Consider the following 27864-nt stretch of genomic DNA (forward strand, 5'->3'; position numbering starts at 1 on the left):
TTTAGTAACCAATAGTTGGAGACGATGGGCGGGACTTATCCTTGCGTTGCAGCTTGCTACCGGGGTAACGGAGTTTTGAGGTTGTACGGAATGTTGCCGGTGTTGCAGGAACTCCCGCCATTTTTCAATAAGCTATAAACCCTGTTGTTTGTTTATGTAATCAGCACGTCCTTCAAAACAGTATCTACGCGGTCTATAGTCGCTGCGGGAAAGGGATTGGTACGTCGCTTTGGCCTGGAGAATCGACGGCAACACGGACCTGAGCGGCATAAGAAAGCCCGCCATACCAGCTCTGACGGGCCGCCTTTCGCGCTTCCATCCCCGGCACTCAGGAGGAGCTTCCGTTCACTTCTTACGCTCTTTACAACCATCTCACGATGACCCCACCGGCTGCCCCAAACCAACGGATTTCGCACAGGAGATGTAACTGACCAGTAAAGTCGTAGTTTGGTTTTGTTTTGTTTTCACGCGCTTTGTAAAAAGTAAGTAAAAGCAGCGCGCGCTAGCCTAGCCCCCATGCTACGCCGCTGAGACGCGCGGATTTCACTCCATATTCAGTTTAAACTGAGATTGAGCGGTGGGTTAGTTCAGTAGTTCACATTGCCGACACATCCAGGACCGCAGCAGCCCGCACGCGATGGCACCGTTGCTAGGCCGGAAGCCGTACCCGCTGGTGAAGCCGCTGTCGGAGCCGCCGGGCCCAGGAGAGGAGGTGTTCATCATCGAGCACTCTAAAGAGGCCTTCAGGAACAAAGAGTATCCTTTCCCACTGCCTCCACTATCCTCCTGCGAACCTGAATACACACACATGCGTCCGCGAGAGTCTCGATATGTTGTTTCCACGCGGATCGTGGATTCTGAGCGCGTGCGAGCACCGTGTGCGCATTTAAGCGGTTATTATTGTTTTCATCTTGCGCGCTGCATCTCATTGTAACGCTAACAGGCTAAAGGTGACATGACGTTTAGATCATCCGGGATTACACTCTTAAAGCAGGGCTTAATGTTATATTTGTCTGATTTTGAGTGCTGAAACCTGGTCAAATTCATGTTATTGAGAGGTGGTTGTTGTCCTGTGTGCATTTCAGAGCGAGCTAGTGTTAGCGAGCTAGCTCCGGGAGTGTGACGTCTGGCGGCTAAGCAGTTTCTCATCCGAGCTGCTATGACTCAATCTTGTGTAACTCGCGCGCACTCGCTTTCATTTACAGTTCACGGATATGAGTTTATAGATTGATGCTCCAAGATTGAGATTGACCGTTATCTGTATACTGGGAGTGTGGGTCTGATTGTATTAATAGTTTCAGCTCAGGCTGCCACTGGAGGGGAAAGTGCGAGTTCACGTGCAGCTGTTGCGCGAGGTCATTTGCGCGCGAAATGTTCATCGCACGCCACGTGAATTTGGTCATTATCGTCTGGATGAGTAGAGCTGACCTTCTTCAGGGCATCAGCAACCGCGTATTTTAGTCTTTTTATTTATGTTGTTAAATGCAGCATTCGCATATTTGTTGACTATATGATGTTTTTGTAAATTTGACGAGATTTGCTCCAAAAAATTTAGATTTTTATATGGTGTAAAGACGGAGTTTTATTTATCTCACACAAAATCTCTTATTTGACAGATGTCACTGTATCAGGTTTCCTGACGAACCACACCTGTCTCTAAATGGTAGCCTATGTAAGAAAGTGAACTTGGCCCGCATGTTTTACGGAATCAGAAAACTAGCCAATCAGAAACTCTCCCTGCGTCTCAATCACGCTCTGCGTTCGGGTTTTGTGACATCGGATTGGCTAACGTGTCTGTGGAGGGCGGGGCTTTGGGGAGAAAGCTGTAGGATGGAGGTCTCAGGTCAGTTTAATTCAGTTAGCTAAACGATTGAGCCCGCAGGTGCAGGTTATACAAATTGAAAACTGTCTTTCTGACTCATTCTAAAGATTTAATCACGTCCTTAAACTTTACGCTTGTTTCTGTTCCAGCACCAAAAACTAGACAATTTTCCTGTTTTTCCCATCAAGTGTGTGTTCTAGATCTGCCAAAAAAGTGTTTTAAGCAAGTAAAAGTTTTGAGTCCGTAGCTTTCATAAGACGTTTTTTAGATCTAATGATGGAATAATACATGAGATGATATATTAATTAATCAGACAATATTTGTTTGTTTTTTTGCCATGATCGGCATCTGCCATTTAGGTTTTGCTTGTCTGTTGTGAAATCTACATGTTTTGACCATGTCATAATTTAAAACTTAAAGTTTTTAAAAAATTATTTAATTTGAGCATTTTTGTCTGTCTTGTTTGCTTTCATAACCAGGTTTCTAGATATACTGATATCAGATATTTAAAGCCCACATTAGGTGAAAAGTAATTATTATGCTTGGATAAACATTTACATAATACATGAACAGAGCAAAAAGTATTTCTCTTGCCTTTTGGCAAGGTGAATTTACTCTTTTCAGAGTGCCTGTAATATCAATTTTACTGAAGCTTTTCTCTTGTATTTTTGCTCCCTTTTATTAATTGCAAATTTAAATCGAAAAATGTTCATGGAGGTTCTGCTGCTGCTGGCCCTTTAATTACTGAGCTTGTGTGTTACACACATTCATTAATTATGAATGAGTCTCTCATAAAGGAGGGATGGCAGGGAAGCTCTGCTGTGGAAGTGCAGAAGAGCTAGTGTTGTAGTGTTTGACAGCGTTGTTTGTCCTTAATCCTGTTGTTCAGAGAGTATGAAGCTCGACTGCGCAGGTATGGAGAGCGGATATGGACGTGCAAAAGCACTGGCAGCAGCCAGCTTACACACAAGGAGGCTTGGGAAGAGGAGCAGGAGGTCACTGAGCTGTAAGTAACAAAACTGAGCTCATACATGAGTGATATGATATGAGCATCATTCAGTCGTCGGTCCTCCATTAATTCAGTCCTTCTCAGTCTTTTTTTTTTTACTCTGTATCTCTATAATTAGAGATCTACTGGGCATTTTTGTCTGTCTCAATATGTAGTGAGCTGCCAGTACCACCTTGCATTTGTGCTTATCTGAGGCACAGAAATGCTGGATAGGTAAGCAGCTCAATAGGTTTAAGCTGTAGCTGTTGTCATACACTACATTATCGTTATTGGGAGGGTTAGTGGTTTACTAAAACTTGTTACTTGGAAAAAATAAATGTTAACTCAAAATAAACAGATTTTTTTATTATTATTATTTCAGCTTGTTCCCAAGGCAGCACTTCTCATTTTCATTTATTACATCAACTTGATGTAATAAAATTACTCAAGCTACAACATAAAAAAAACCTGACAAACACACAACAAAATTACTAAAACTTTAACTAAAATTAAAAAATAAAATATTACGATATAAACCAATTCAAAATATTAATAAAAACTATAATAGTGTCTCAGTGATACTGAAAAAGTGCTGTTTAAGATCATGGAATACCTGGAAATATTGTAATTTTAAAATTGTGATTTCCAGGCCTAGAAACGAAACGGGCAGTCTGAACCGATTCACTGACTCGTAACTCTTTCTTAACGCTATTCAAATATACCTGTACTTGGCTCTGAAATATTTGATTGACTTTGTGCAGTTTGTATAAAATTAGTAATTTGGAACCCCTTAAAGGCATGGAAATGCATTGGGTGTTGCAACCCTTTATTTTCCAGCATGTCTGCTGTATATAGCAGAGAGCTTTTAAACAGAACTATTGTCAAGTCAAGTCAAGTCAACTTTATTTATATAGCGCTTTTCACAATACAGATTGTATCAAAGCAGCTTCACAGTATTAAATAAAATAGTACATCAGTGTATGTTTCTGGTGTAAAACATCCACGTTTGGTAATGCAGATCAATAGCACTGTTGAATCGATTAATCAAATTAAGTATCCCCAACTGAGCAAGCCAAATGCAACAGTGGCAAGGAACCGAAAAACTCCATTAGGTGACCTAATGGAGAAAAAAAAACCTTGGGAGAACCCAGGCTCAGTCGGGGGCCAGTTCTCCTCTGGCGTTTGTCAGGCTGTTGTAATGAGGGAGTGTCATATGACCACACCTCTGCTATTTCATTGGTGCCCTTGTGCCATCACTCCCCCCTTCTAATAAGAGTGTATTATAGATTGAGTCTTCAGCAGAAATGTAGAGAAACGCTCTGCCTCTGACCTGCTCAACTGACATTCAAACAGATTTCTACAACTTCTGGTGAGTGGGAGAGAGCAAGAGAAAGCAGTTTAGTCTCGTAAGCTGCTTATGTAACCAGACACGTGCACACTCGCAACAGTTTGCAGTACAGACCATATAGAGCGCTATGCTGCTTTAAGGGTCAATGTGTTTTGGATGCTATTTTTACTGTTCATTCTTCATTCCCGTGTTTCTCATCTCCCTCTGCTGGCCATGAAGAGTATGAAGTTATATTGTTTTCAAATGAGCTTTACTGGTGTTAACACAAATCCTCCCCAAATAAATGTTTTCAGGGAAGTCTTAACAGTAGTATTCAGGTAAGAAATTGGGCCCGTGACGATTCCATCAACTGTCCTGAGCATCTTCTTTCACTCTGGCCAACAAAGTGTCAAGCCCTGCATTGGTTAGCAAAACAAAGTTGCAAATCAAAGCATATTTTCATAAAGTTTTGTAAGTTACGGTGAGTGAATCATTTGTTTACTTATGTTTCCGATAATATTGAATGGTTTTATATTTGGCAGGCTTCAGGAGGAGTATCCGGTGTGGTTTGAGAAGCCTGTTCTGGAGATTGTGCACCATAACACAGTATCTCTCGATAAGCTTGTGGATCTGGTCTGGGTGGAGATTCTCACCAAGTACGCTGTGGGCGAGGAGTGCGACTTCTTGGTATGAACTTGGATTTAATATTTTGATGCTTGTATGTAGGGTAATGGTACACCTGTATGTTCACCTATATTCGAGAACACCATCCCTCCTGTTATAACTTAAAGGGATAGTTCACTTTGAAATTACATTTTGGTATGTTTTAGCTTACCTCAAGGGCATCCAAGATGTAGGTGTCTTTTTCCGCAGTAGTTTCAATTTTGATATTTTTAGGTCAAACCGTTCTTGTCTGTCAGTCGTATAATGCAGGTATACGGTCACTGTCTCAAAGAGCATGCACAGAGTCCAAATTAAAACAATTCCCCATCGTAAGTACACATTGATGGCCTAAGACACGAAACGAGCGGTTTGTGTGAGAAAACGAACAGTATTTATATAGTTTTTACCTCTTGTAACACAGCCACGTCCAAGTGATCTGAGGGCGCGCGCATCCTGGTGTGTGACGTGTACGCAGACTGGTGCATAGATATATACACTAAATGTCGCCCTAAAAGACATTCATTCCAATGAACTGCCGTAGACAAGGCGACATCTAGTGTATAGAGCTGGTAAGTCCCGCCCATCCGTAAAACCCCAAGTGGACCTCTAGGTTGAAAAATCGTCAATGCAAGTGAATGGGAGAAAATAATTATTTTCTGGTCCCGTTTGAATTGTGCCATGAATGTGAACATGTTGTCTGTGAATTTTTTATATAACTTTTCATGTTACGAGTTTGACAGTATATGGTATGATTCTTCGGCTAGCAGTTGTGGAAAAGATATAACGAGAAAGACTACATGTCGCCTATGTGACGTCACCCCATAAAGTTGACTTACCCGTGGTTTTCGCCAACCTCAACGATTTAGTCCTCTCCCTGAAAGAAGGCGGTGAAGTGCACCAAAGACACAGCCATGTTTAGCGGGATCCGTGAGCTAGTCCGTGTGCGAGTGGTGTTGACGTTTCAAACGTGTCGAAAGCAGCGAAGAGTTGTAGTCCACAAAGTGCTCTCACACAAAGTCTAACCGTATCAAACTTCTACCCGCTAAATTGTAGAATTCTTTACACGAAAAGTTATATAAAGAATTCACAGACAACATATGTTCACATTCATGGCACAATTCAAACGGGACCAGAAAATAATTATTTTCTCCCATTCACTTGCATTGACAATTTTTCAACCTAGAGGTCCAGCGGGGTTAGCGGAAGAGGCGGGACTTACCAACTCTATATATCTATGCACCAGTCTGCGCACACGTCACACACCAGGATGCGCTCTTGCCCTCAGATCACTTGGACGTGGCTGTGTATAAGAGGTAAAAACTATATAAAAACTGTTCGTTTTCTCACACAAATCGCTCGTTTCGTGTCTTAGGCCATCAATGTGAACTTACGATGGGGAATTGTTTAATTTGGACGATGGGGAATTGTTTTAATTTGGACGATGGGGAATTGTTTTAATTTGGACTCTGTGCATGCTCTTTGAGACAGTGACCATAGACCTGCATTATACGACTGACAGACAAGAACGGTTTGACCTAAAAATATCAAAATTGAAACTACTGCGGAAAAAAAGACACCTACATCTTGTATGCCCTTGAGGTAAGCTAAAACATACCAAAATTTAATTTCAAAGTGAACTATCCCTTTAAGGCCGTGTGATTTCCGTGATGCAGAGAGAATCCCGGAATCAATCCAGTCATGAAAATAGAATTTACAGTATAATGCAGATGTCACATAAAATGCACACATTGATTGATGGATGGATGAATAAATCAAAAGTGGAACTGTACAATAAATCAAATCGCAACATGGTCTTTGAATATTAAAGTGCGAAAATCTGCTATATAAATATATAATCTGCATGTTTTTGCGTATGAGCTGCGCCGCTTCGTCTGCTACATACTCAAGTATGCGTGATTCTCAGCGTCTGCCGTTTCACAATATGAGAACATCTCCAGAGCTACTCTGAGAGAACGCTTAATGAGCATTTCGTCATTTTATTTGAGAGAAACTGTCAAATATACTCTGAAACTTAAAGGTCTTCACTATAACCCGTCAAAATAAGTTCAGTTTAACTTGAACTTGACAAATATATTTACAGAAATGTATACTGTTTTACAATAAAATGTACTTCTCAAAGTTCTAATAATAATAACAACAAAAATAATACAATTTATTTAAACCTTTACGGAATATAATGTTTTGTCCATTATTTAATTTAGTAAATCTCTGTTGTGCAGCACAAAAATAAAAGGTGAAAAGTTAATTTTTCATTTGGTTACATATTAAAACATAATCAAATAAATGCATAAAACTAACAATTTAATTAATCACCCTTTTTGACAATGTATTTGTATTAATTCATAAGAAAAAATAACTATGAAGAAAATACATTTCATAGGACTCTATTCTTAAATTAATAAATTATTAATGATAAAAACAAGTTGTTAATCTAATGCATAATCAAATTAAATTAAATTGATTATACTTGTTTATTCAACTTTCAATAATCCAAAAACATAAACAAATGGTTTCCAGTTTGTTATAAAGCATTTGTTCAACAAAGTTGAGTTAAACTTTGTCCATTATGTTTGTCACAGAGTGGAAATTTGTCTTTGACACTGGAGACAGATACATTCACATTAATGCTTAAAAACACATCACACATTAACACAAACACAGAATGTTTCCATCATTCCACTGTTTCCTTTCAGTTTCATTTTAACTGATGATAATAAATAATACCGTATACTGTAAAACCGTGATCTTTTCTGAGACTGATATCATACCGTTAAAATCGCATACCGTTACAACCATACTTGTATGTAGTGTGGGACTTTTGTTCATTGGAATTTGTCTAATTTGTGAAAAATGTGGTTATGAAGGTCCTTAACTTTCAAAAGTGAGATTTCCAGGTCTGGAAAAGTCGTGTACATTTCTCTAACAGTTTTTTATTTTTATTTTTATTGTCTCCTTATGCCCAGTTCTTACATATTTGCTTAGATATTACTTAAATAATTAGTAATGTGGATGTGATCTCTATCAAATGATCACATCAAAAAGTCATGGAAATTTATTGGCTGAAGTGTGGGAACCCTGAATATGTAGTACCGTATTTTCCGGACTATAAGTCGCTCCGGAGTATAAGTCGCATCAGTCAAAAAATGCATCATGAAGAGGAAAAAAACATATAAGTCGCACTGGACTATAAGTCGCATTTATTTAGAAATTTATTTCACAAAATCCAAGACCAAGAACAGACATTTAATCTGGAAAGGCAAGTTATTCAACTACACCGTAGCACACAGAACAACAGGCTGAGTAGGTGTCCGGCATGTTAACGCAACACATTAACAGTTATTCAGCTACACAATAGCATAAAGAACATATACCTGGGAGGCTGAATAGGCTAAATTAACATAAGCCAGTGAGTCCAACAAGCAAGTTACCAGTAAACAAGTTCACCAAGCCCCCACGATCTCATTCCACATCACTGAATCCATTTTCTTCATCCTTGGTGTCGCTTCTGAACAACTCCGCCAACTAGAGCGCCCTCTCGCGGCTGTAGACGGTAATGTTTTCTCTTGGTTGATCTCAGTCTGAATTAATTTTGATATATAAGTCGCACCTGACTATAAGTCGCAGGACCAGCCAAACTATGAAAAAAAGTGCGACTTATAGTCCGGAAAATACGGTATTATAATGATGTTGAATTGGGCATATTATCTGTCTTTCTCCCTCTCTTCTGTTCTCTCCTTATGGATGTGAAATGGTAATTCTGTCTTGCTCTCTCTGTAAGGTTGGCAATGATAAGACTTTGCGTGTGAAAGTGGTAAAGCTTCATCCGCTGGAGAATCCTCCGGAAGAAAATGTGGAGAAAAAGATGGAAGGAGCTTGTGATTCTCCATCCAGTGATAAAGAGAACGCCAGTCAGGAGAACCTGAAGAAGGAGCCACAGTCCAAAGAGGAGGAGAGCAGGAGAGAGAGTCTCTGTAAGACTTAGCTGCTCTTTACGTTCATTCGTGATGTCTTTCATTATATTCAAAAATACAAAATAAAATTCATTATTATTATTATTATTGTTGTTGTTGTTAGTTACTGGTATTTTTCAACTGACCAGTAATTGTATGTTAATTACGTTTATATACATTAAACCCTGATTGAACCAGGGAGAATAAAAAAAACATTTGCATAATTTTTTTTTTGTCTGTAGCTGATAGGGCCCGTCGCTCACCCAGAAAACTCCCAACCAGTATGAAAGAAGAAAAGAAGAAATGGGTCATGCCCAAATTTCTGCCCCACAAGTACGACGTCAAACTTCTTAATGAGGACAAAGTAATCAGTGACGTCCCCGTAGACAGCCTGTTCAGAACGGAGCGGCCTCCCAACAAAGAAATCATGCGCTACTTCATCAGACACTATGCTCTGAGGTTGGGGTCGGGAGAGAGCGCCCCCTGGGTGGTGGAGGATGAGTTGGTGAAAAAATTCAACCTGCCAAGCAAATTCAGTGACTTTTTACTGGACCCTCACAAGGTGGGATACGTACATGATATGCTTTAGAAAGAAGTGCTTTGATAAAAAAAAGTTATATTAACGTTTTCTTTGTTTAGTTTTTGGCAGAAAATCCATCAACTAAGAGGAAAAGCATGAGCTCGCCCGAAGGTAAACCCAATAAGAAGCTGAAGACTGGAGAGACGGGAACAGACAGTGAGGGAGTAAATGCAAAAGGGGAAAAGAAGAAAAAGAAAAAAGACTCCCAGAACATACCTCTCAGTCCAACCCTCTGGAGTCATATGCAGGTGTGTTTGAGCAGAGTACTTGCAAAATCTAATCATGTGAGCAGATGGCAAAAACGTTGGCTATAGAATAGTGATTGGCTGATATAGATGTGTGTATATAGCACTATTTAATTTCAAGATGATAAAAATTAGAGGTCGACCGATGGATTTTACTGATACCGATATTTAGGTTTGACCGTACGTGCCGATAACCAATTAATCGACCGATACCGAAAAAAAAAAAAGCATAACACTCCAAGTAAAACTGCTGAACTGAAATGTGCTAAATTAAATAAATTTATAAATATGAATATATTAAAATGAGAAGTTCTACAGAACGAATTCTACACCAATCAACTGTCGGTTCCGATATAGAGACAGAGCGCAACACGTCATAATCTGAAGACCACGCCCACCCAGGGGGAAAACAAACCAACGGTCTCCATTGACTTTGCATTGCGAGAGGCTGCCTCCTTGTCATTTCTTGCTTCTGAGAAAAGACAGAATAATGCCTAAAAGCTGCTATGTGACAATGTGTACAGCAAACAAGCTAAGAAACTCAGAAATAAGTTTTCATAACAGGGCCTGAATTTCATTTTGGAAATTGGGGGGGAAATCCCCCCTTAGGTGATTCTTATGGGGGGGGATTTTTAATTTGAGGGGGGAGTTTTAGACTTTTTTTTTTAATTACATTTATCTCGCCTAAATGTATGCTTACCCATTGCATTTTTACCATGGGGTCATTTTGTTCTTAAGAATTTACACAACTCAAGGTAGCTTGATTTCAATCTTTGAATTAAATTGAAAAAAGTAGCACAAATAAATAGCCTACAATAAATAATAAAGAGAAAAAAAGAGAAAAGTTTTTGCTTAGGTCTAAAACTAGTTTTCAGAAATACTACAGAGACTGAATAAAGTAATCAAATGTAAAATAACACTGGGTAGTATTTTAGTCCTGACTAAATTAAATAAATAGGCTATTAATCCTGATTCCTTAAAATGAAAGCTATGTTTTGTTGTTTTGACAAACAAATGAATGACAGACACGATACGGCTGCTGTCCCTTTAAGAGCTAGTGCACGGATCCTGTTTTGATTATACAGTCACATGCGCTTTATGCTTATTCAAGACATAACCGACTGTGTTTAGAGGATACTCAAGACCGAAATTGACATAATTTTCTTATGTTTTTGACTGTTAAAGGATATAATCCACGAAAAATAACTTTTGTGACCCGCGAGCTGTATGTGAGGCGGCTTTACTCTATGTATGTGTGCAGAGAAAAACTATCTCTCAGACAGCGCGCAAGTACCGAAGAGTTTAAAATCGCGTGAATGTTTAAACTGGTGAGACTTAAAAAGACGTGCAAATGGTAAACTTTAGTTACTCATGATGCAAGGCTGGCCCGATTATGCAAGTGACAATTCCGTCTATCCCGAGTCCGACTCCCGAAATGCGAGAGAGTATTATCGCCGCCTGCTGCGCGCTTAACGATTACCTTGTGCAACCCATTTAGAGAGACGAGAGATAAAAGACGCAGCGCCGCTGAATGTGAAATTGCGTCTCGCAGACAGATTTAAAATGACTGATTTGATTTTATAATCTGTGTGGATTCATTTACTAATACAACCAACATGCTGAAGTGAATCAATGTTTGCGGGAATTTCCCGCATTATAAATGGGAGACCTGCGGGAATGATAAAAAATATGCGCAATACCCGCAATCCCGCACTGAAATTCAAGCCCTGCATAAGCTGTCGACCCCAAAAAACGAGTGTTTAGGACATAAAAGTGGATACAGGCTGGAACGAATGGGTAAATTGTGGGATCCTGACACTCAGTATGCACTAAAAATATACGTGTGCAGTAAGTTAAACATTTGGTCACTGGTGAGTCAAATATCCAAATGTCAGTTTTATATATTATATTTCTGTAAGATAAACTATCCTTTGTTGCCGATTACGGTCTCCTCCACCGGGCGTACGTTAGTTCTCAGAGTAATGAGACACATGACGCTCTGTCTCAACTGCCTGTATCCACTTTTATGTCCTAAACACTCGTTTTTTGGGGTCGAGAGCTAATAAAAACTTATTTCTGGGTTTTTTAGCTTGTTTGCTGTACACCTTGTCACACAGCAGCTTTTAGGCATTTTTCTGTCTTTTGTTAGAAGCAAGAAATGACAAGGAGGCAGCCTCTTGCAATGCAAAGTCAATGGGGACGGTTGGTTTGTTTTCCCCCTGGGTGTGGGCGTGGCCTAAATGCGCTCTGTCTCTATGGGCAAAACCAATGAATCGGTCGACCTCTAATAAAAATACAGGCATAATACGATAAGAAAAAACAACAATTTTCTGAAATGAAAGTTTAGAAATAATTTGAATAGAAAATAATAGAAATAATTTGAAAATGAGAATTTTTTTTTAGATAGCAACTTGATTCTGTAGTCCTATTTAAAGTATTTTTCAGAAATAAGGATTTTGTTAAAAATATGAATTAAGCCTGCATGATCGTATGATTATCATATAAAGCACAAACGTATGATTATCATATAAATTTCTTTAGAAAGAAGTACTGTTCTATTTTTGTATTTATTTTTTAATCTAAAATAGGATTGAGTGAGCGTTACTGAGCGTTTGTTCCATTCATTCTGGACGCTAGAGATGCCCTCGCGCAGGAACTCCAAATATGCCTCAGGGACTTCCTGGAACGTCATTATATTACTTCCAGAATTCCCACTTCCCTACAAGATGGGCGGCACATCATTTTGAAACCATTTTTATGCCATTAATTTGTATATGAGATGACTAAAATACATCTTATGCTCTTTAATTAGACTGCCCGATTGAGTTATTTGTGCATTTAATTGTATTTATGTAATTTATGTATGTGTGTATATTTAATTAAAAAGTCATTTTCTTTTATTCAGGTGAAGAAAGTTAATGGATCACCTTTAAAAATGAAAAACTCAGGTACTTCCAAGAAGTCTGATGGGGAAAACATCCTCAGCACCCCAAAATCGAACAAAAAATCCACTGACCCCAAAAAGAGCCGCAAGAGTGGAGTCACCAAGACTCCCAATGGCCAGAAGCTCTCCAAAAAGGATGAGAAAATCATCAAGAAACCCAAAATGAAGCAGATGACCCTTTTGGATCTTGCTAAAAGTCCTCCTGCTCCAGCTAGTCCAAAAAAGCGAGGGCGAAGTTTAAGTACTGGCTCCGCTAAGCTGGGCAAACCTTTTCCGCCTATGGCCTTGCATCTCCTTCGGTTTTACAAGGAGAATAAAGGCAAAGAAGACAAGAAGACCGCTCTGTCCACACTTCTGTCTAAGGCAGCAAAAACGCTGTCCGCAGAGGATCGCGGACGACTTCCCGAGGAGCTGAAAGAGCTGGTGCAGAAACGCTGGGAACTTCTTGAGCAAAAACGCAGATGGGCCCTCATGACCGAGGAGGAGAAACAGGATGTTCTACGTCAGAAGCGTCAGGAAGTCAAGCAGAAGCTGCGTGAGAAAGCCAAAGAGCGTAGAGAGAAGGAGATGCAGATGAGGCGGGAGATGTCGCGCCGTTACGAAGACCAGGAACTCGAAGGCAAATGCTTGCCAACATTCCGTTTGTTCGACATGCCCGAGGGGCTTCCCAACGCCCTCTTTGGTGACATAGCCATGGTAGTGGAGTTCCTTCAGTGCTACTCTGGCCTCCTGATGCCTGATGACCAGTATCCCATCACCTCCATCGCTCTGATGGAGGCTATAGCTGGAGACAAGGCGGGTTTCCTCTACTTGAACCGTGTGCTGGTGGTTCTGCTGCAAACGCTTCTGCAAGATGAGCTGGCCGAAGGTTACAGTGAACTGGACATGCCGTTATCCGAGATTCCTCTGACCATGCACTCCGTATCTGAGCTGGTGCGCCTGTGTTTGCGGCCAACGGATGCACATGAGGAAGAGAGTGCCCGTGGCTCAGATGGCTGGCAGCCTGGTGGGGGCTACGATGACGTGGTGAGCAGCGAGTTTTTGGAAAAGCTTGAGACATCGGAGGTGTTTGAACTGACCCCTCAGGAGAAGGTCAGCCTGCTGGTGGCGCTGTCTCATCGTATCCTCATGACCTATTCGGTGGAGGATCACGTGGAGGCCATGCAGCAGCGATCAGCCGAGCTGTGGAAGGAGCGGCTCGCCACGCTCAAAGAAGTCAATGAACGTAAGAGGGCGGAGAAGCAGAAACGGAAAGAGCAGATGGAGGCAAAAACCGATGCTAGTGGAGATGCTGTAATGAGGGCAGATGGGAGGAAAGATTCAAACGTGAAAAAAGAGACACCTAAGGTCCCTGCCAAAGTGGAACCAGAGCCGGAGGACATGATCAGCACAGTGAAAAGCAGACGCTTGATGTCCATTCAGGCCAAGAAAGAAAAGGAAGAACAGGAACGGCAAAACAAAGGTGAGAGATGAGTAAAAAAAAAGTGAACTTGTAGTTTGGGCCTCTTGGTTCTTTTGGTCTGGACCAAAATAAACAAAACAAAAGTCCTGGTTCGCTTGGCGTTCACACTGTCATTTTTAAGATTGAACCTAAAAACCCCGGTGTTTTGTGACGGAACTTAACAGATATCCAAAAAAAAATACTGTGTGCTGGGTTAAATGTGCTTGTTATACGTATGGTATTTTGACCAGCTGAGAACTCAAATGTGTTCAGAAGTCAAAACAGTGGCAGGAATTTCTCCATTGCACATATAAGGGGCTGTTTACACCTGGCCACTTCATGTGTTTTCTCAGATCGGATAGCTATCTGATTTATCAAAACGATTCCATTTACACCTGGTCACATTAATGTGTTTTCGCAAAACGGATATAAATCCGATCTTCAGTTCTCGCGCTATTTGCTGATTTAATGGAGTTCACGTCAGCGAAGGCAACAGATATGAGCTGCATTTTATTGATCATCGGCTAATCTCAAAATCAAAGACCGCAATAGGGGAGAGCGGTCTACGACTTACTTTCACTTTGATTTGCGGTAGTTTGTGCGTTGGCTTGGCGAATAGATGCTCAGCTGCTCATCTGTGGTGATGCGTTGCAGTAGTGCCGTCATATCTGGCTTTAACATGACATATAGCCTATAACACGCTCTCATGTTTATTTTTTTAGCATTGTTGGGAGGAGTACTATTTACATATGTGGTTTCAAAAACCAGATGCGTTTACACTTGTCTAGTTTCGTCTGGAATGCGACCCAGACTTCCTCCTGGAGTGGTTTGTGAGATCGAATTGGAATCCGTCTCAAATGCGTTTCGGAGGGCATTTACACCTGGTATTTTCACGATCTGATAGCTATCCGATCACAGAAAACGAAAGTGACCAGGTGTAAACAGCCCCTAAATCAAGATCTGCTGCAAGGAGACTGCATTTCAGACGCCTGTACCGAACTGTTATGAACAACGTAGCTCCTATGACTAGAAAAAATAAGGTATGCTTCAGCATTCTGTCCTGTTTAGGGATGCATTTTGTGACATCACGTCCTGTTTTTGGTTTGTTTAGATGTCTATGGTCCATGCTCCATTCACTTAAGTTGAAACGCACCAGAGTTCATTTGGAAGTGGGCCAAGACCCATCTTTTCAGCGTTCTCAGTCCGCTTGTTTGGTGCGCATCAGGGTTCGGATGGCAGCGGTCACACAAAATTAACTACACTTACAGGGCAATCGCTCCAGAGTTCACTTTAATCAAACCAAACCTGCCACGTGTGAACATACCCTGAAAGTAGGGCACTGAGAGAGACAGTGTAGACAGTCTGTATCAGAACAGGGTAATTAAAGAGAGCAGCAAGTTAAATGTGAAATGGTTGAGTTTTAGAATTGTCTGTTTGCTTAAAGGCCCGATATACTCGCGCGAAGGCCTAGACACATCAAGCCGACAGTTAAGCGTCGGGTCGATTTTGAGCATCGGTCAGCTCAGGTTTTCCGGTGTGTTCCACACTGTGGGCTCTAGTCGGACACATCAGGGTATTTTGAGCCGATTCCGCATGTTGAATCTGCGTTGGGCCGTCGGTGAGAGCGAGAACTCTGGCTTGTTCAGCTTAGCAAACGAGTCGGTGCACGAGAATAAAAGTGAAAGTGATGAAAGCGAGCAAACAAGTCATCTTGCCTGAGCATTCGAATGCACCAATATTTTCATAATAACATGAGCCGACTGGAATGAAGAAAGTGATCAGTGTGATTGATATTCAAAATGGAAAGCAAGTGCTGCTTTGTTTACGGTTTGTATATTTGCATTCTGCTAGTTTCGTTTTTTCCTTTTTGAACGACGAAAGGATGCATTAAATTGATCAAAAGTGACCGTAAAGGCCATTTATATTGTTACACAATATTTCTATTTTAAATTAATGCTGTTCTTTTGAACTTTCTTACAAGACTTGAAATTGCGACCATTTTGGTCGTATTTGCTCCCGAAATTGAATCTGTGCGACCTCAAAATAAGATAATAAAAATGATCTTTTTAAATAAAATGTATGTATGCATCTCCTGCAGAGCGTATGGAGAAAGAAGCAGAGGAGGAGCGCATAAGGAGGCAGAAAGCTGCAGCAGAGAAAGCCTTCCAGGATGCTGTCACTAAAGCGAAGCTGGCGTTGAGGAAAACACCGCTGGGCACTGACCGAAATCACAACCGGTATTGGCTGTTCTCCGATGTGGTTCCTGGGCTGTATATTGAAAAAGGATGGGTTCATGAGAGTATAGACTACACGTTCACTCTTCCTCCTGAAGAGGAGCCGGTGTCGACAGAGGAAGATGACGAGTTAAAGAAAGAGGAGGAGACAGAAGGTTAGTCTACCTTTGCACGTTCTAAATACTTTATATATATATATATATATATATATATATGGAATATAAAACAGAATAGAATATTCTGAATTATAAATGGTATATAAAACCTGTTGGCCAGACTAGATTTTCTGGTAGATGTACCACATCTGTTGTTTATAGAAGCAACCATTTTCTTGGTTTTGGTACAAACTTCTACTTAACAGGTGTAGTCAAGTACAATCCATGTAAAATGGTTTATGTTTGGAGTAGAAAAAAAAAAGAAAAAAAATTCAGATCAAACTTATAAGTGTATAATAGAATAATGTTAATTTCATTGAAATGCAGTATGTTTGAACGTGTCTGTTCCTTGCCTTCTCAGATGGAGAGAAAGAGGATGAGGGCAGCATAGTCAGCACTTCTAATGAAAATGGCCAGCAGGGGGCGCCAGTGCCAGAGACTTGTATTGAGACCACTGTGCCCAAACAAGGCCAGAACCTCTGGTAAGTGTTCTTGCAAATTCCCAGCTGTATCATTTGGTGTCTGGGAAATCAACCTTTAAGTAATTTTTGTACGAGACTACACATTTTTTGGGAGGAAAGGCCTCCAATAAGAAAAAGGTCTAAAATAGGTTAAAATTAACTTTAATCAGGGCGTGTCATGACATCTGTCAAGATATATCAGTATTGGGTGGCAACACAAATGCTTGTTCTTAAACTGTTTTACCAGGTTTGTGTGTGATTCACCAAAAGACCTCGATGAACTAATAGAGAGTCTTCACTCTCAGGGAGTAAGAGAGAGTGAACTTAAACTCAGGCTGCAGGTCAAGTGAGTATATAAATATACACACGCACACACATCCCCTTCCTCCTGAAAATACATTTTCACTACTTACTCGCTTTCAATCCCAGTAAAAATGAATGAAGAATTCAGATGGTTTTCTTTTGTGTTTTAGTTACCAGGAAATCTTGCATTCCATCCATCTGACAAAAAAAGGTAACCCAGGCCTTAAGACGTGCGACGGATACCAGGAACTGCTTAAATTCTTGCGCACTGACATTCTCGAGGTAGCCTCTCGTCTGCAGAAAGGAGGCCTGGGATACATGGAGGACACGTCTGAGTTTGAGGAGAGGGTGAGAAACATTAAGATCTTGTGGTGAGGGTGGGCGCTTACACCATTACCATCCCGTGAAATAAGATTTTGGTCAATAATACTGCCCAGCCCTACTTCATGGATCTCTCCCCCACTTTGAACCTACCTGACCTCTCACTTGCAGTGTTAATTTCGTTGACGAATAATTTTCGTCATTATTTTCGTCAACGACATTTTTTCAGTGACGAAAACGAGACGAAATCTAAATAAAAAAACAGTTTTAAATGACGCCAACTATGACGAAAATGTATTGACATTTTCGTCAACGAATAAAAACTAGACGAAAATGTTGGGGAGGGACGATTGAGGAAGAGATCCAGTCATAACTGATGCGTTTGTGGTAAAGCGCAGATTTGAATTGTGATGTGCTGATCTACCCGCGGACAGGAGTTGGCATGCGCTTGATTCATGTCTATAGATCGTTAAAAAATGTAAATGTCTGGGAGAAAGAGAAGAGCAGACATGGATAGATCTGAATGTTTTTCTGTGCGCGCACACACACACACACACACACACACACACACCCCCGACCCGAAGCGTGCCTGCACAGCTATACAGCGCGCGAGGACTGAACTGAGATCTCTTTCGCGTCTGAATGGATAAAATACACACAACATTGTCTAAATGTCAGTTTTGGAGAGTATTCACATAAACACAGTCGGTTATGTCTTTAAAGAATGTACCAGTGTTGTGAGAATAAAGAATGTACCGTTGTGAGAATAGCGGATCATGTGCATCAGTGCCATTGGATCTGCACACTCGTTCTTAAAGTGACAGTGCGTAATACACATAATGCCGTCTGTGCACTTAATCAAACAACAAAATAAAAAGAGAAAAGCACTCGCTGCTCTTTAAAAGCTGTAATAAGGATTAATTATATTTAATTTATATAAATATGTCTGCTTGAAAGAATAAAGAATGAATACTACATATATCATGCATTGAAAAAAAAGACTAGGCTATTTCTTTAGGAGAAGTGGTTTTATTTAATTTTAAGATGTTTTTTGTATTTCACAGCAGTTAAAAATGTGTCTGTATTGCATGTTCAAACTTTACAAATTATTCATATTAACAGGTTAATAGTGTTTTGGGAGTAGGCTATATAATGGGTTTGGAAATTTTAGAGAAATTCTAAATTAATGCATTACAATTTAAATTCGATTTTAGTCGACTAAATATACTGTAGATTTAGTCGACTAAAATGTTATTGTATTTTCGTCGACTAAAACTAGACTAAAACTAAAACAATTCAGATGACTAAAATATGACTAAAACTAAATGGCATTTTAGTCAAAAGACTATGACTAAAACTAAATCAAAATTTGTTGTCAAAATTAACACTGCTCACTTGTGTTTTCAGGTGCAGAACTTGGAGAAACTGCAGGATTTTGGCGAGTGTGTGATCACCCTGCAAGAGAGCGTGATCAAGAAGTTTCTGCAGGGCTTCATGGCGCCCAAACAGAAGAAGAAAAAGAAGACTGGGGGAGAGGAGAGTACGACTGCAGAAGAAGTGGATGATCAGAAGAGACTGGCTGAAGAGGCCAGGGTGAGTGCATTTGTGCTCAATAGGGCTTCATGACACTAACATTTCAGTAATTGATTTCATTATTCTCAATACCATAGCCAAAAAATATACAAAACAAATGGCTGTGTTTAAAAGTTAAAAATGAATATAAATGTTAACAAATTAAAACAATGATATGTACTTCTCAGTCAAGTTAACATTGCAGGCATTGATTGAAGCAAACAGAAATTAACGAAAAATAAACAAATTCCATGCATTAGAACTAATAAAAACAGAACAAAGATAGTGTTTAATATATTTTAAATGTAATTATATTTCCGTAATGACAAAGCTGAATAAAATATTTTTTTTAAACTAACCCCAAATCTTTATACCCCAAAAATGGAAATTCTATCATTTACTCACCCTCATGTCATTCCAGACCTGTAAGACTATCGTTCATCTTTAGAACACAAATGAAGATCTTTTTTAATGAAATCTGAGAGATTTCTGTCCCTCCATTGACGGTCCACGCAACTGACGCTTCAAAAAGTTCATAAACCGATCGTAAAACTAATCCATATGAATCGAGTGGTTTAGTTAAAATTTTCTGAAGAAACATGATCGCTTTACATCATGAACAGATTTACTTTAGGCTTTTATTCACATATGAACATTCATCAACTCGCACATCAGTTGTGGTAAACGGTAGCTCAAGCATGTTCGCTTGACGTGTGAGAAGAAATGAGGTTCATTCTCGTGTTACGCAGCAGGTTTGAGCTTCCACAAGAGGTTTGTTCTCGCACTTCAAGCATGTTCGATTGAGCTTCTGTTTGTTCACTGATCAATGTTGATGTGTGAATAAAAGCCTAAATTAAATCTGAATTTTTAACTAAACCACTTGATTCATATGGATTAGTTTATGATCTCCTTATGAACTTTTTGAAGCATCGCAGTGGTTGTTGCGTGAACTCAATGGAGGGACAGAAATCTCACAGATTTCATTTAAAGTCCTCGTGTTTCGAAGGTGAACGAAAGTCTTACTGGTTTGGAATGACATGAGAGTGAGTAATTGATGACAATTTTATAATTTCTGGGTGAACTACCCCTTTAAAAGTAGTGTGTGTGTATATAATGTTCAAACTACACTAAACTTGTGCATATTGAATTTCTAGGTGGCCACGGCGGTGGAGAAGTGGAAAACTGCCGTCCGTGAAGCTCAGACTTTTTCTCGCATGCATGCGCTGCTCGGCATGCTGGACGCCTGCATCAAGTGGGACATGTCTGCAGAGAACGCTCGCTGTAAAGTGTGCCGCAGGAAAGGTGAGACATCAATAAAATGCAGCTCATCTCTTGCTTTCGGTGACGTGCACTCCATTAAATCCGCATATAGCGCGGGAACTGAAGTTCGGATTTATATCTGTTTTGCGACAACACATTTAAGTGACCAGGTGTAAATTGATAAATCAGATGGCTATCCGATCAGTAAAAACACATTGATTGACTCTTAGGGCCTGTTTACACCTGGTTACTTCATTCTCTGCATGTGCTGTGAGTTTTAACATGCATTTGGGAATGCAACATGCACTGGTTTCACTTTCTCATTCACAGAATGACACAATGGTGTCAGAAATAGTGTCAAAATAAAGGCATGATTGAAATTAAAATGATTGATTTTGATTTTTAGCAAAATTATCAACAATATTTGCATTAATGTAATTCATACAGGGTTCGTACGGGTGCTTGAAATCCTTGAAAATGCTTGAATTTTTGTTTTCAAGGTTTGAAAAGTGCTTACATCTTGGGATTGAATGCTTGAAATTTGTAACTATTTCTTTCTCAACAAATACCTATCTGACTGAATAGTTTGTTTATTAAATGGAGAAATAAAATGTAGCCCTTCAGATACAGAGTGATTTGCGCTACGCTGGCCAGAGCAAAAGTAGGCGGAGTTTTCATTTTGATTTCCGCGCTTGTTTGGAAGCCCCGTTTTTATTGGCCGCGCGGGTAATCGTCACAGAGCACAGCAGCAAAAGTTGAACTATTTTTAACTTTGACCGCGGCGTGCGCACAAGCTCGCCAATGCTGCGGCGCTTTGAAGAAAATTTTTTTTATCTTTTTTTTTTTTTATTAATATAGGCTATTTATCAGGCAGGTGCCTGTGCACTGTCAGAGTCTTCTGGGTTAAAATGGAATTACAGGTTGTTGTTGCACTGTCTCAGATTTTGTTCAAACCTTGTCTATATCAAGAATGTGTCCCAAAACCAAGGCCTGTAAAATGTTTGTTCAAATCCTATGTCTTCATATTTTCAGCCCTTTAAATTACTTCAGTTTTACAGCCTGGAAATCACATTATCTGGGAAGCAATATTTGGACATTAATATAATGGAAAGTATTATCTACTTAGACAGTGATACATTTTAAAAAATAAAACTTGTGATTTGCTTAAATATCTGATCCTTCTGCTATTACGAAACACAATTTTGGCTGTTTATAGCATTATCTCTTTTAATGTGATAAAAACACTAAATAATAATTTTGAAATCCTACTGATGTCACTTACATAATAATTTGGAAAACAGCGTACTGTATGTGAAACAAATGACCTTCAGACTCACACCGCCACAGGGAGTAGTTGACTTCACACCTTTAGAGTATGAAATGAAATGCACAAGGTAGAGAATGACCATCAAAGAGAGAATGTCTAAGATTTAAACGGCACCTGTTGCTGTAATGTGAGCTGCACACAAGAGGAAGTACTGCATGGAAACAGGAAGATTTAATGTGTAATTGATCTGGTTTCTGAATGTCTTTCTCTGCAGGAGAGGATGATAAGTTGATTCTGTGTGATGAGTGTAATAAAGCCTTCCACCTGTTCTGTCTGCGGCCGGCTCTGTACCGTATACCGGCGGGTGAATGGCTCTGCCCAGCCTGTCAGCCAACCACTGCCCGACGCAGCTCCAGGGGCAGGTTAGTGCTCACGCTTTGTAAAAAGGTTTTTTTTTTTCTTCTTCTTCTTCTTTCTAGCTTTACCACTGTAAATAAGCTCTAGTCATTCAGGGTTTGCTTAAATGTTTTTGAAGCATTTGTCTAAAAGTTTTAGTTTTCCCAGTTAAATGAATATAAATATGTGGCTAGTGTAGCTTTCAGTTTTTTTTTCTATGCTCGAAAGTTCAATTCATTTACAAATCTTTGCATGTGCAGAAATTATAACGAGGACACTGAGGAAGAGGAGGATTCAGAGGAGGAAGATGAAGAAGAGTCTGAAGAGGAAGAATCGGAAGAAGAATACAGGGACACAGGCCACAGCTGTGAGTGTCACTAAGAGCTTTGAGAACCAATACACTGTTTTCATTAAGGGTGCAATTTTTACTTCATCAATTTGTATTAATGTTTTCATACCAAAAATGCAACAACAAAAAAACTATCAAATGTACTATAGCATCATGTCATGCTGAAGTGCTTGAAACTGTTTTAAGTATTGGCACAAACTCTAGTTGTCTGTTTTGGTTGTCACAGTAAGACCTAGGAAAAAGATGAAGACATCTTTGAAGCCTAAAGTGCAGAGCAAACAACCACAGAAGAAGCATTCGCCTCCTAGTTCCAGACCCGCCTCCAAGCCAGATCCCAAACCTGCTCTCAGATCATCTTCTAGATCAGATCCCAAACCTGCTCTCAGATCTTCTTCTAGATCAGATCCCAAACCTGCTCTCAGATCTGTTTCCAAACCAGATCCTAAGCCTTCTCCCAAACAAGATCCTAAACCTCCCAAACCTGCTCCCAAACAAGAACCTAAACCTTCTCCCAAAGCTGCTCCCAAGCAAGATCCTAAACCACCTCCCAAACCTGCTTCCAAACAGTCACCTAAATCACGGCCTGCACCGAGCCACCCCGCTGACATCGACGAGCTGGTGAGTAAAACAAGACATGTGGAAGTGAGGTCTATGTTCAGTACTGTTCCCTGTTTGCAGTGTAGATCTTTACAAATGTTAGGTTCATTTTTGATTGCCTTCTAAAACAATTGCACAACTGAGACAATTGATTCACTAAATCTTTTCAAATGGGTTCAGCTGAATCATTAAAAAGTACTGGTGAAAACAATTTGTTCATTAACAAGCATAATACTTGCTTGTGTTGAGGCAACAACATTTTTTTTTTTAAATGAACAGTGCAAGTTTAGGCACATTAAGTATTAGTCACTGTACTAATATAGACCTATATGAATGTTTAGGAGTATGAAAGCACCATATGTGAGTGTTTCTGAAGTGTTTTTGATTGTGTGCAGATCCGACAGAGCTCTAAGCCTGTATTAAAGAAAAAAGCTGTTGAGCTGGAGAAATGTGAGGAGATTCTTCAGAAGCTCATGAAATACAGATACAGCTGGCCCTTCAGGTAAACCCTCAGACATTACAAAGGCATATGATTTTGTGACCGTTTTAATACACTAATAGATGTGTTAATCACAATTATTGTAATAACTTTTTAATAGACTTAAAAAGGTAAAAAAATTGCTATTTCTCATCTCCTCATCCAGGGAACCTGTGTCTGCTGAAGAGGCAGAGGATTATCAGGACATCATCAGCACCCCGATGGACTTTACCTCCATGCAGGACAAGTTCAAATCCTCTCAGTACCACAGCACCAGCGATTTCCTCGAGGACGTGAAGCTCATCTTCTCAAACGCAGAGGAATACAACCAGCCCGACAGCAACGTCCTGACCTGCATGACACGCACGGAGCAAGCGTTCGTCGAGCTCCTGCAGAAGAGCCTCCCTGGGGTCGGCTATCTGCGCCGGCGAACGCGCAAACGCCCCGCCACTCCCTCCGAAGAGGAGGATGACGAAGAAGAGGTGGAGGGAAGGAGGAAGATACAGAACGGGAAGCAAAGAGCCACATCCAGACACAAGGAAGATGATGAAGTCACGGGACGAAGGAAGGCCAGACAGAGCGGCAGACAACGGAACCAAGCTGACAGCGAGAGCGAGGATGATGAAGATGATGATGAGGAGGAGGTGACTGTGAGAAGGAAGAGCAAGCGGACGAGTCGGAAAGATTATCGAGAGCAGGAAAGCGACAATGAGAGGGACAGCAGAAGAACTGGATCGAGACGGACACCACGAGGTGTGACGGAGGACAAGGACGAGGCCAGCAGCGACGAGGACTCGGGCGACCAGCGACATTCCAAGAGGCTCAAACGCTCATGAAGACCAGGGTGCTTTGTGTTCTTTGTATTCGTTTTCGTACCCCCTCCTTATTAATCAGAAGGCGAAACAGGCCATCCCGTACCCGCTGCATATCGGACAGAACCCTTTTTCACCCCGATGTAGATGTTTCTGTTTATTTTACTTTTTGGAAGTTTTTATGTTAATATTGGAGAAAACTGATTTATATTTGTAAGTTGATTAATAATGGTGACACTTGTTTTTTTCAACCTGAGGATTTGCATTGAAAATGAGATGTCATCTCTTTGAGCTCTTAAGACACTTTTTCATTTGATATTTGACCTAAAAAAAAAAAAGAAAGTAAAAAAAAATAACCCCGCGTCCCCAAAAAATTTTACTCGCGAATGCCACCAAGCCATGTCTCGTTTTGATGACTTAGGAGGTTCCTCTGCGGAAGTTGACCTGAAAACGTTAAAAAGTGGTGAAACTCGTAGATCCTTTAGCGTAGACCTTCATGCAGACTTTCAAATTAATTATCTGGTGACCGTCCAGAACTAGGCTCTTTCAATGAAACTGACCTTTTGTGTTTTCTGTCTCATGAGAGCTGTTTAATTGGCACTAAACCCCCATGGTGGTATGACGCTGATCTAAAAGTCTTTATTTTTTGAGTGTGCCACCAATTGTTACTTTTCTTTAGTCATTTATTATTTTGGCTGTTTTACAATAAAAACTGTCATCCTTAAGTTTGGTTAAACAACTTCTGTTTTTTAAAAGCAAGAGATTCCTGATCCTGTTTATTGGCCTGTTGGGATCTAGTGATTCCTGGCATCATCTTATTCCCTGGAAACCAGTAGGTGGCACTCTACTACAGTGGTCTTCTAAAGAAAAGTTCCCCTTGGTGTTAAACTGACATTTGAATGTTATATTCCCCCTAACAATCTTTGACTAACTGAACCTGAAATCAAGATGATAAAATCAAATGTGAATTTTGTTTTTGGAGACACTCTAGTGAGATTCTAGTATCTGATGGGCACAGATCAGTTCAGTGTCCACATATGAGTGTATAATCTATTCATCAGAAATACCATAATTCCTTTTTATATTACTATGTAAATAATGAGCTTTGACTATTTCGTTTCTTGATCATAGCCACGGAAGTTAAAAATAGGTATGTTTGTCCACAGCAGACGTGCTGCTCAGGGCTCTATTCTGGATTATTATTATTATTTTTTTAAATGTATTTTTTCTGATTTAATTTCCCTCCCCCCCAATTGGATTGGGCTCAATTTAATCTTCGGAAGTAAAGTCACTATCATAACCTACTTGTTTTGGTTTGACATCACTTGGTAACTTAACAGGCCATTCGATGGATATGCTGTTGTTTTCCAGATCTACTGAAACTGGTATGTACCCCTAAGATTCTCGGGCTTGGAAAGCGAGTCGTCTCACTGGTGTAAATGCTTTCTTTCAGTTACTAGGTGGCTTTCAGGAGGCACTAGTGGTGGTCAAAGCAGTTTTCATATGCATTTATAGCTCCAGGACCTGGTAGGGAAACTAAACTTTAAGGATGTCCTTAGCCCTTTTTGCACCCACATATTTCCTAAGACTTCGTTCAGTTTTCTGAAAGTATTTTCTTTTTTAAAGACCCCTTCAGCATCACTGCCAGTTGTAAAATCTTGTGTTATACATAAGCGAGGGGCAGGGAGGGAGGGCCTGGTAGTTTGGGGACTTTTGTTTTGTTTTTTTGTGTAATTTCTTTACTTTTTAATAAAACATTGTACAATGTCCAAGATTTGTCATGGTTTCTAATAATACCCTCTGGTTTTTATCACCTGAGACCTAAAAATACTGACAGAACCTCCTAGTTGGGCTGTTTATGAGGCGTTTTGGTGCTTTCAACCAAGAAGGCTATTCCTGTTATTATGCTTTTTAAAATACCTAATTTTTGCTGTTTAAAATTAGCTTCCTGCTTATTCTGACAACCAATCCCAAAATTCAATGCAGGAGTTGAGGTATAGGCTGTCTGAAATTGCACATTCAAAATAAGTACCTGCTCATGAGAGTAAGTACATTGCAAGCTCTAAAAAGGTATGTTCTGTATAGTATGAATGTTATCTGAATGTACTACATTCGCCATGTTGTCACTATCAGCGTCAGTTACGTCGCTTCACTGCCATTCACAAATCCTCTCTCGTGGCCTCATGGGATAGTAAAGTGTCCACCCCATGCGCACTTCAAAATCTGGCCAGAAGTAGTAGGTCATCCGGGAAGTTTTTGCCTACTCTTTTAGGAGTACTGTGAATTGCACACTTTAGTCACATACTGGTGTTTTTTTTTTTTTTTTTTTTTTTTGTCACATACTCAAATTTCCCTCATCCACTTGACAAAGTTGAACAAAAAGGTGGTGGGGATTCCCCCGAGGGAAAGGCTCATGGCAGTTTGCAAGTGTGTCTAGAAGGGGCGTTACACGCATCCCTGTTTATTTGACGTTGATTAGATTGAGATGTGCCCGTTGACCTCAAAACTGGAGGCAGATGAACTTGAGTTTGCAGGGGCAGAGTTTAAGTGGACTAAATGATTGGAGAAGTTTGGCATACGTCACCAGAGATTGTGTTTGAGATATATTTTGATTCATAATTTAGGTTTAAACGAGAAAAATAATGGTAACGGTTTACTTAAATCCTTTATATAATTAGAAAAGTATTTGTAATGCATGCCTTGTAATGCACATTATAATAGATTGTATGGTCTCATGAATACTTGTTATAGTACATGCTGCTTATCTATTCATTGTTGCACTTTTAGAAAGTATAATGCATTACAACACGACAAACAACGGATTTCAGATATAACAAGGAATCTGCAAGTATTAATGCATTTCAACTGGTTGCAATTTAGAGATGGCAAAACGTGCAATGCGTCATGAATACTGTATTCATAATGCACGTTATCCTATGCGTTAAGTAGTGTTACCAAAATAACAGGAAGGGATGAATAATTTGCAATAAGCTAACTTGCATATAATCCTCAACCTTTTCAAAATAGGATCAATTAACATTTCTTCCGATGTTAAATACTCAAGATACTGATCAAATGTTTTTTTTGTCTTCAAGAATTTTGTGTCATTAGACTATTGAAATTAGGAGTGTGATTCAGTGTTTCAGTTCAGACATAGCTTTAGATTTACTCTACGGATCGTGGTGAAAGCGCAGCAGTCGTAATCTGGAGAGATTTAGTCTTTTATCCCATGAAAGACGTTTGTCTCAGCGGCTCCTGCACTGGCTCCCGGTGCTCCTCCTGTACACGCGTAATGGGGCCCTGATCATGAAAGGGTGAGAGAGTAAAGAGAGAGGTCCGCCATTCACTCTTTAATTACACACACTGGTGTTTTTGTTGGAAGTCTCGGGTGGCAGAAGGTAATTGCCCTTCCTCACATCGCCGCTCAGCCAGCCTGGCTCCAGACTTTCCGCTGAGGACAGAGACTGGGCAAAAACCTGAACTGAATATTTGAAGCGCCTGGAAAAAGGACAGTGGAGGAGAAGAGAGAATGGAGACAGATGCAGGCCTGTTAACTGAGTAAAGTGCATGTGTGAATGACGGAAGTAGGTGAGGCCATAATGTCGAAGCATCCTCTTAAGTTCCCTATTGAATTATGTGTTGTGATGACGTCGGTCCCAGAGAAGCTTGTAGAAACAG

At 40.1% G+C, this 27864-nt stretch overlaps 1 protein-coding gene across 1 annotated transcript; it reads left to right on the forward strand.

Annotated features, from left to right (window-relative positions):
* Nucleotides 1–25955, forward strand: baz1b (bromodomain adjacent to zinc finger domain, 1B). The gene is made up of 18 exons (XM_081371768.1): nucleotides 1–756; nucleotides 2712–2828; nucleotides 4680–4824; nucleotides 8600–8792; nucleotides 9014–9333; nucleotides 9411–9599; nucleotides 12502–14002; nucleotides 16080–16370; nucleotides 16732–16852; nucleotides 17079–17177; nucleotides 17305–17482; nucleotides 18863–19048; nucleotides 20182–20329; nucleotides 21829–21976; nucleotides 22211–22317; nucleotides 22526–22917; nucleotides 23292–23398; nucleotides 23541–25955. Exons 1-18 carry the CDS (start codon nucleotides 638–640, stop codon nucleotides 24208–24210), a joined length of 5031 nt encoding a protein of 1676 aa, XP_081227894.1. The 5' UTR covers nucleotides 1–637; the 3' UTR covers nucleotides 24211–25955.
* The last annotated feature ends 1909 nt before the right edge of the window (nucleotides 25956–27864 follow it).

Source organism: Scardinius erythrophthalmus (genome assembly GCF_964197995.2).
Source record: "Scardinius erythrophthalmus genome assembly, chromosome: 8".
Lineage (NCBI taxonomy): Eukaryota > Metazoa > Chordata > Actinopteri > Cypriniformes > Leuciscidae > Scardinius > Scardinius erythrophthalmus.

Bases quoted from the DNA above. Each gene is read 5' to 3' on its own strand.
- baz1b (XM_081371768.1), top strand. From the start codon at position 638: ATGGCACCGTTGCTAGGCCGGAAGCCGTACCCGCTGGTGAAGCCGCTG. The intron at 19,049-20,181 runs GTGAGTGCATTT...TTGAATTTCTAG, and splicing joins GACTGGCTGAAGAGGCCAGG to GTGGCCACGGCGGTGGAGAA. The intron at 22,918-23,291 runs GTGAGTAAAACA...GATTGTGTGCAG, and splicing joins CCGCTGACATCGACGAGCTG to ATCCGACAGAGCTCTAAGCC.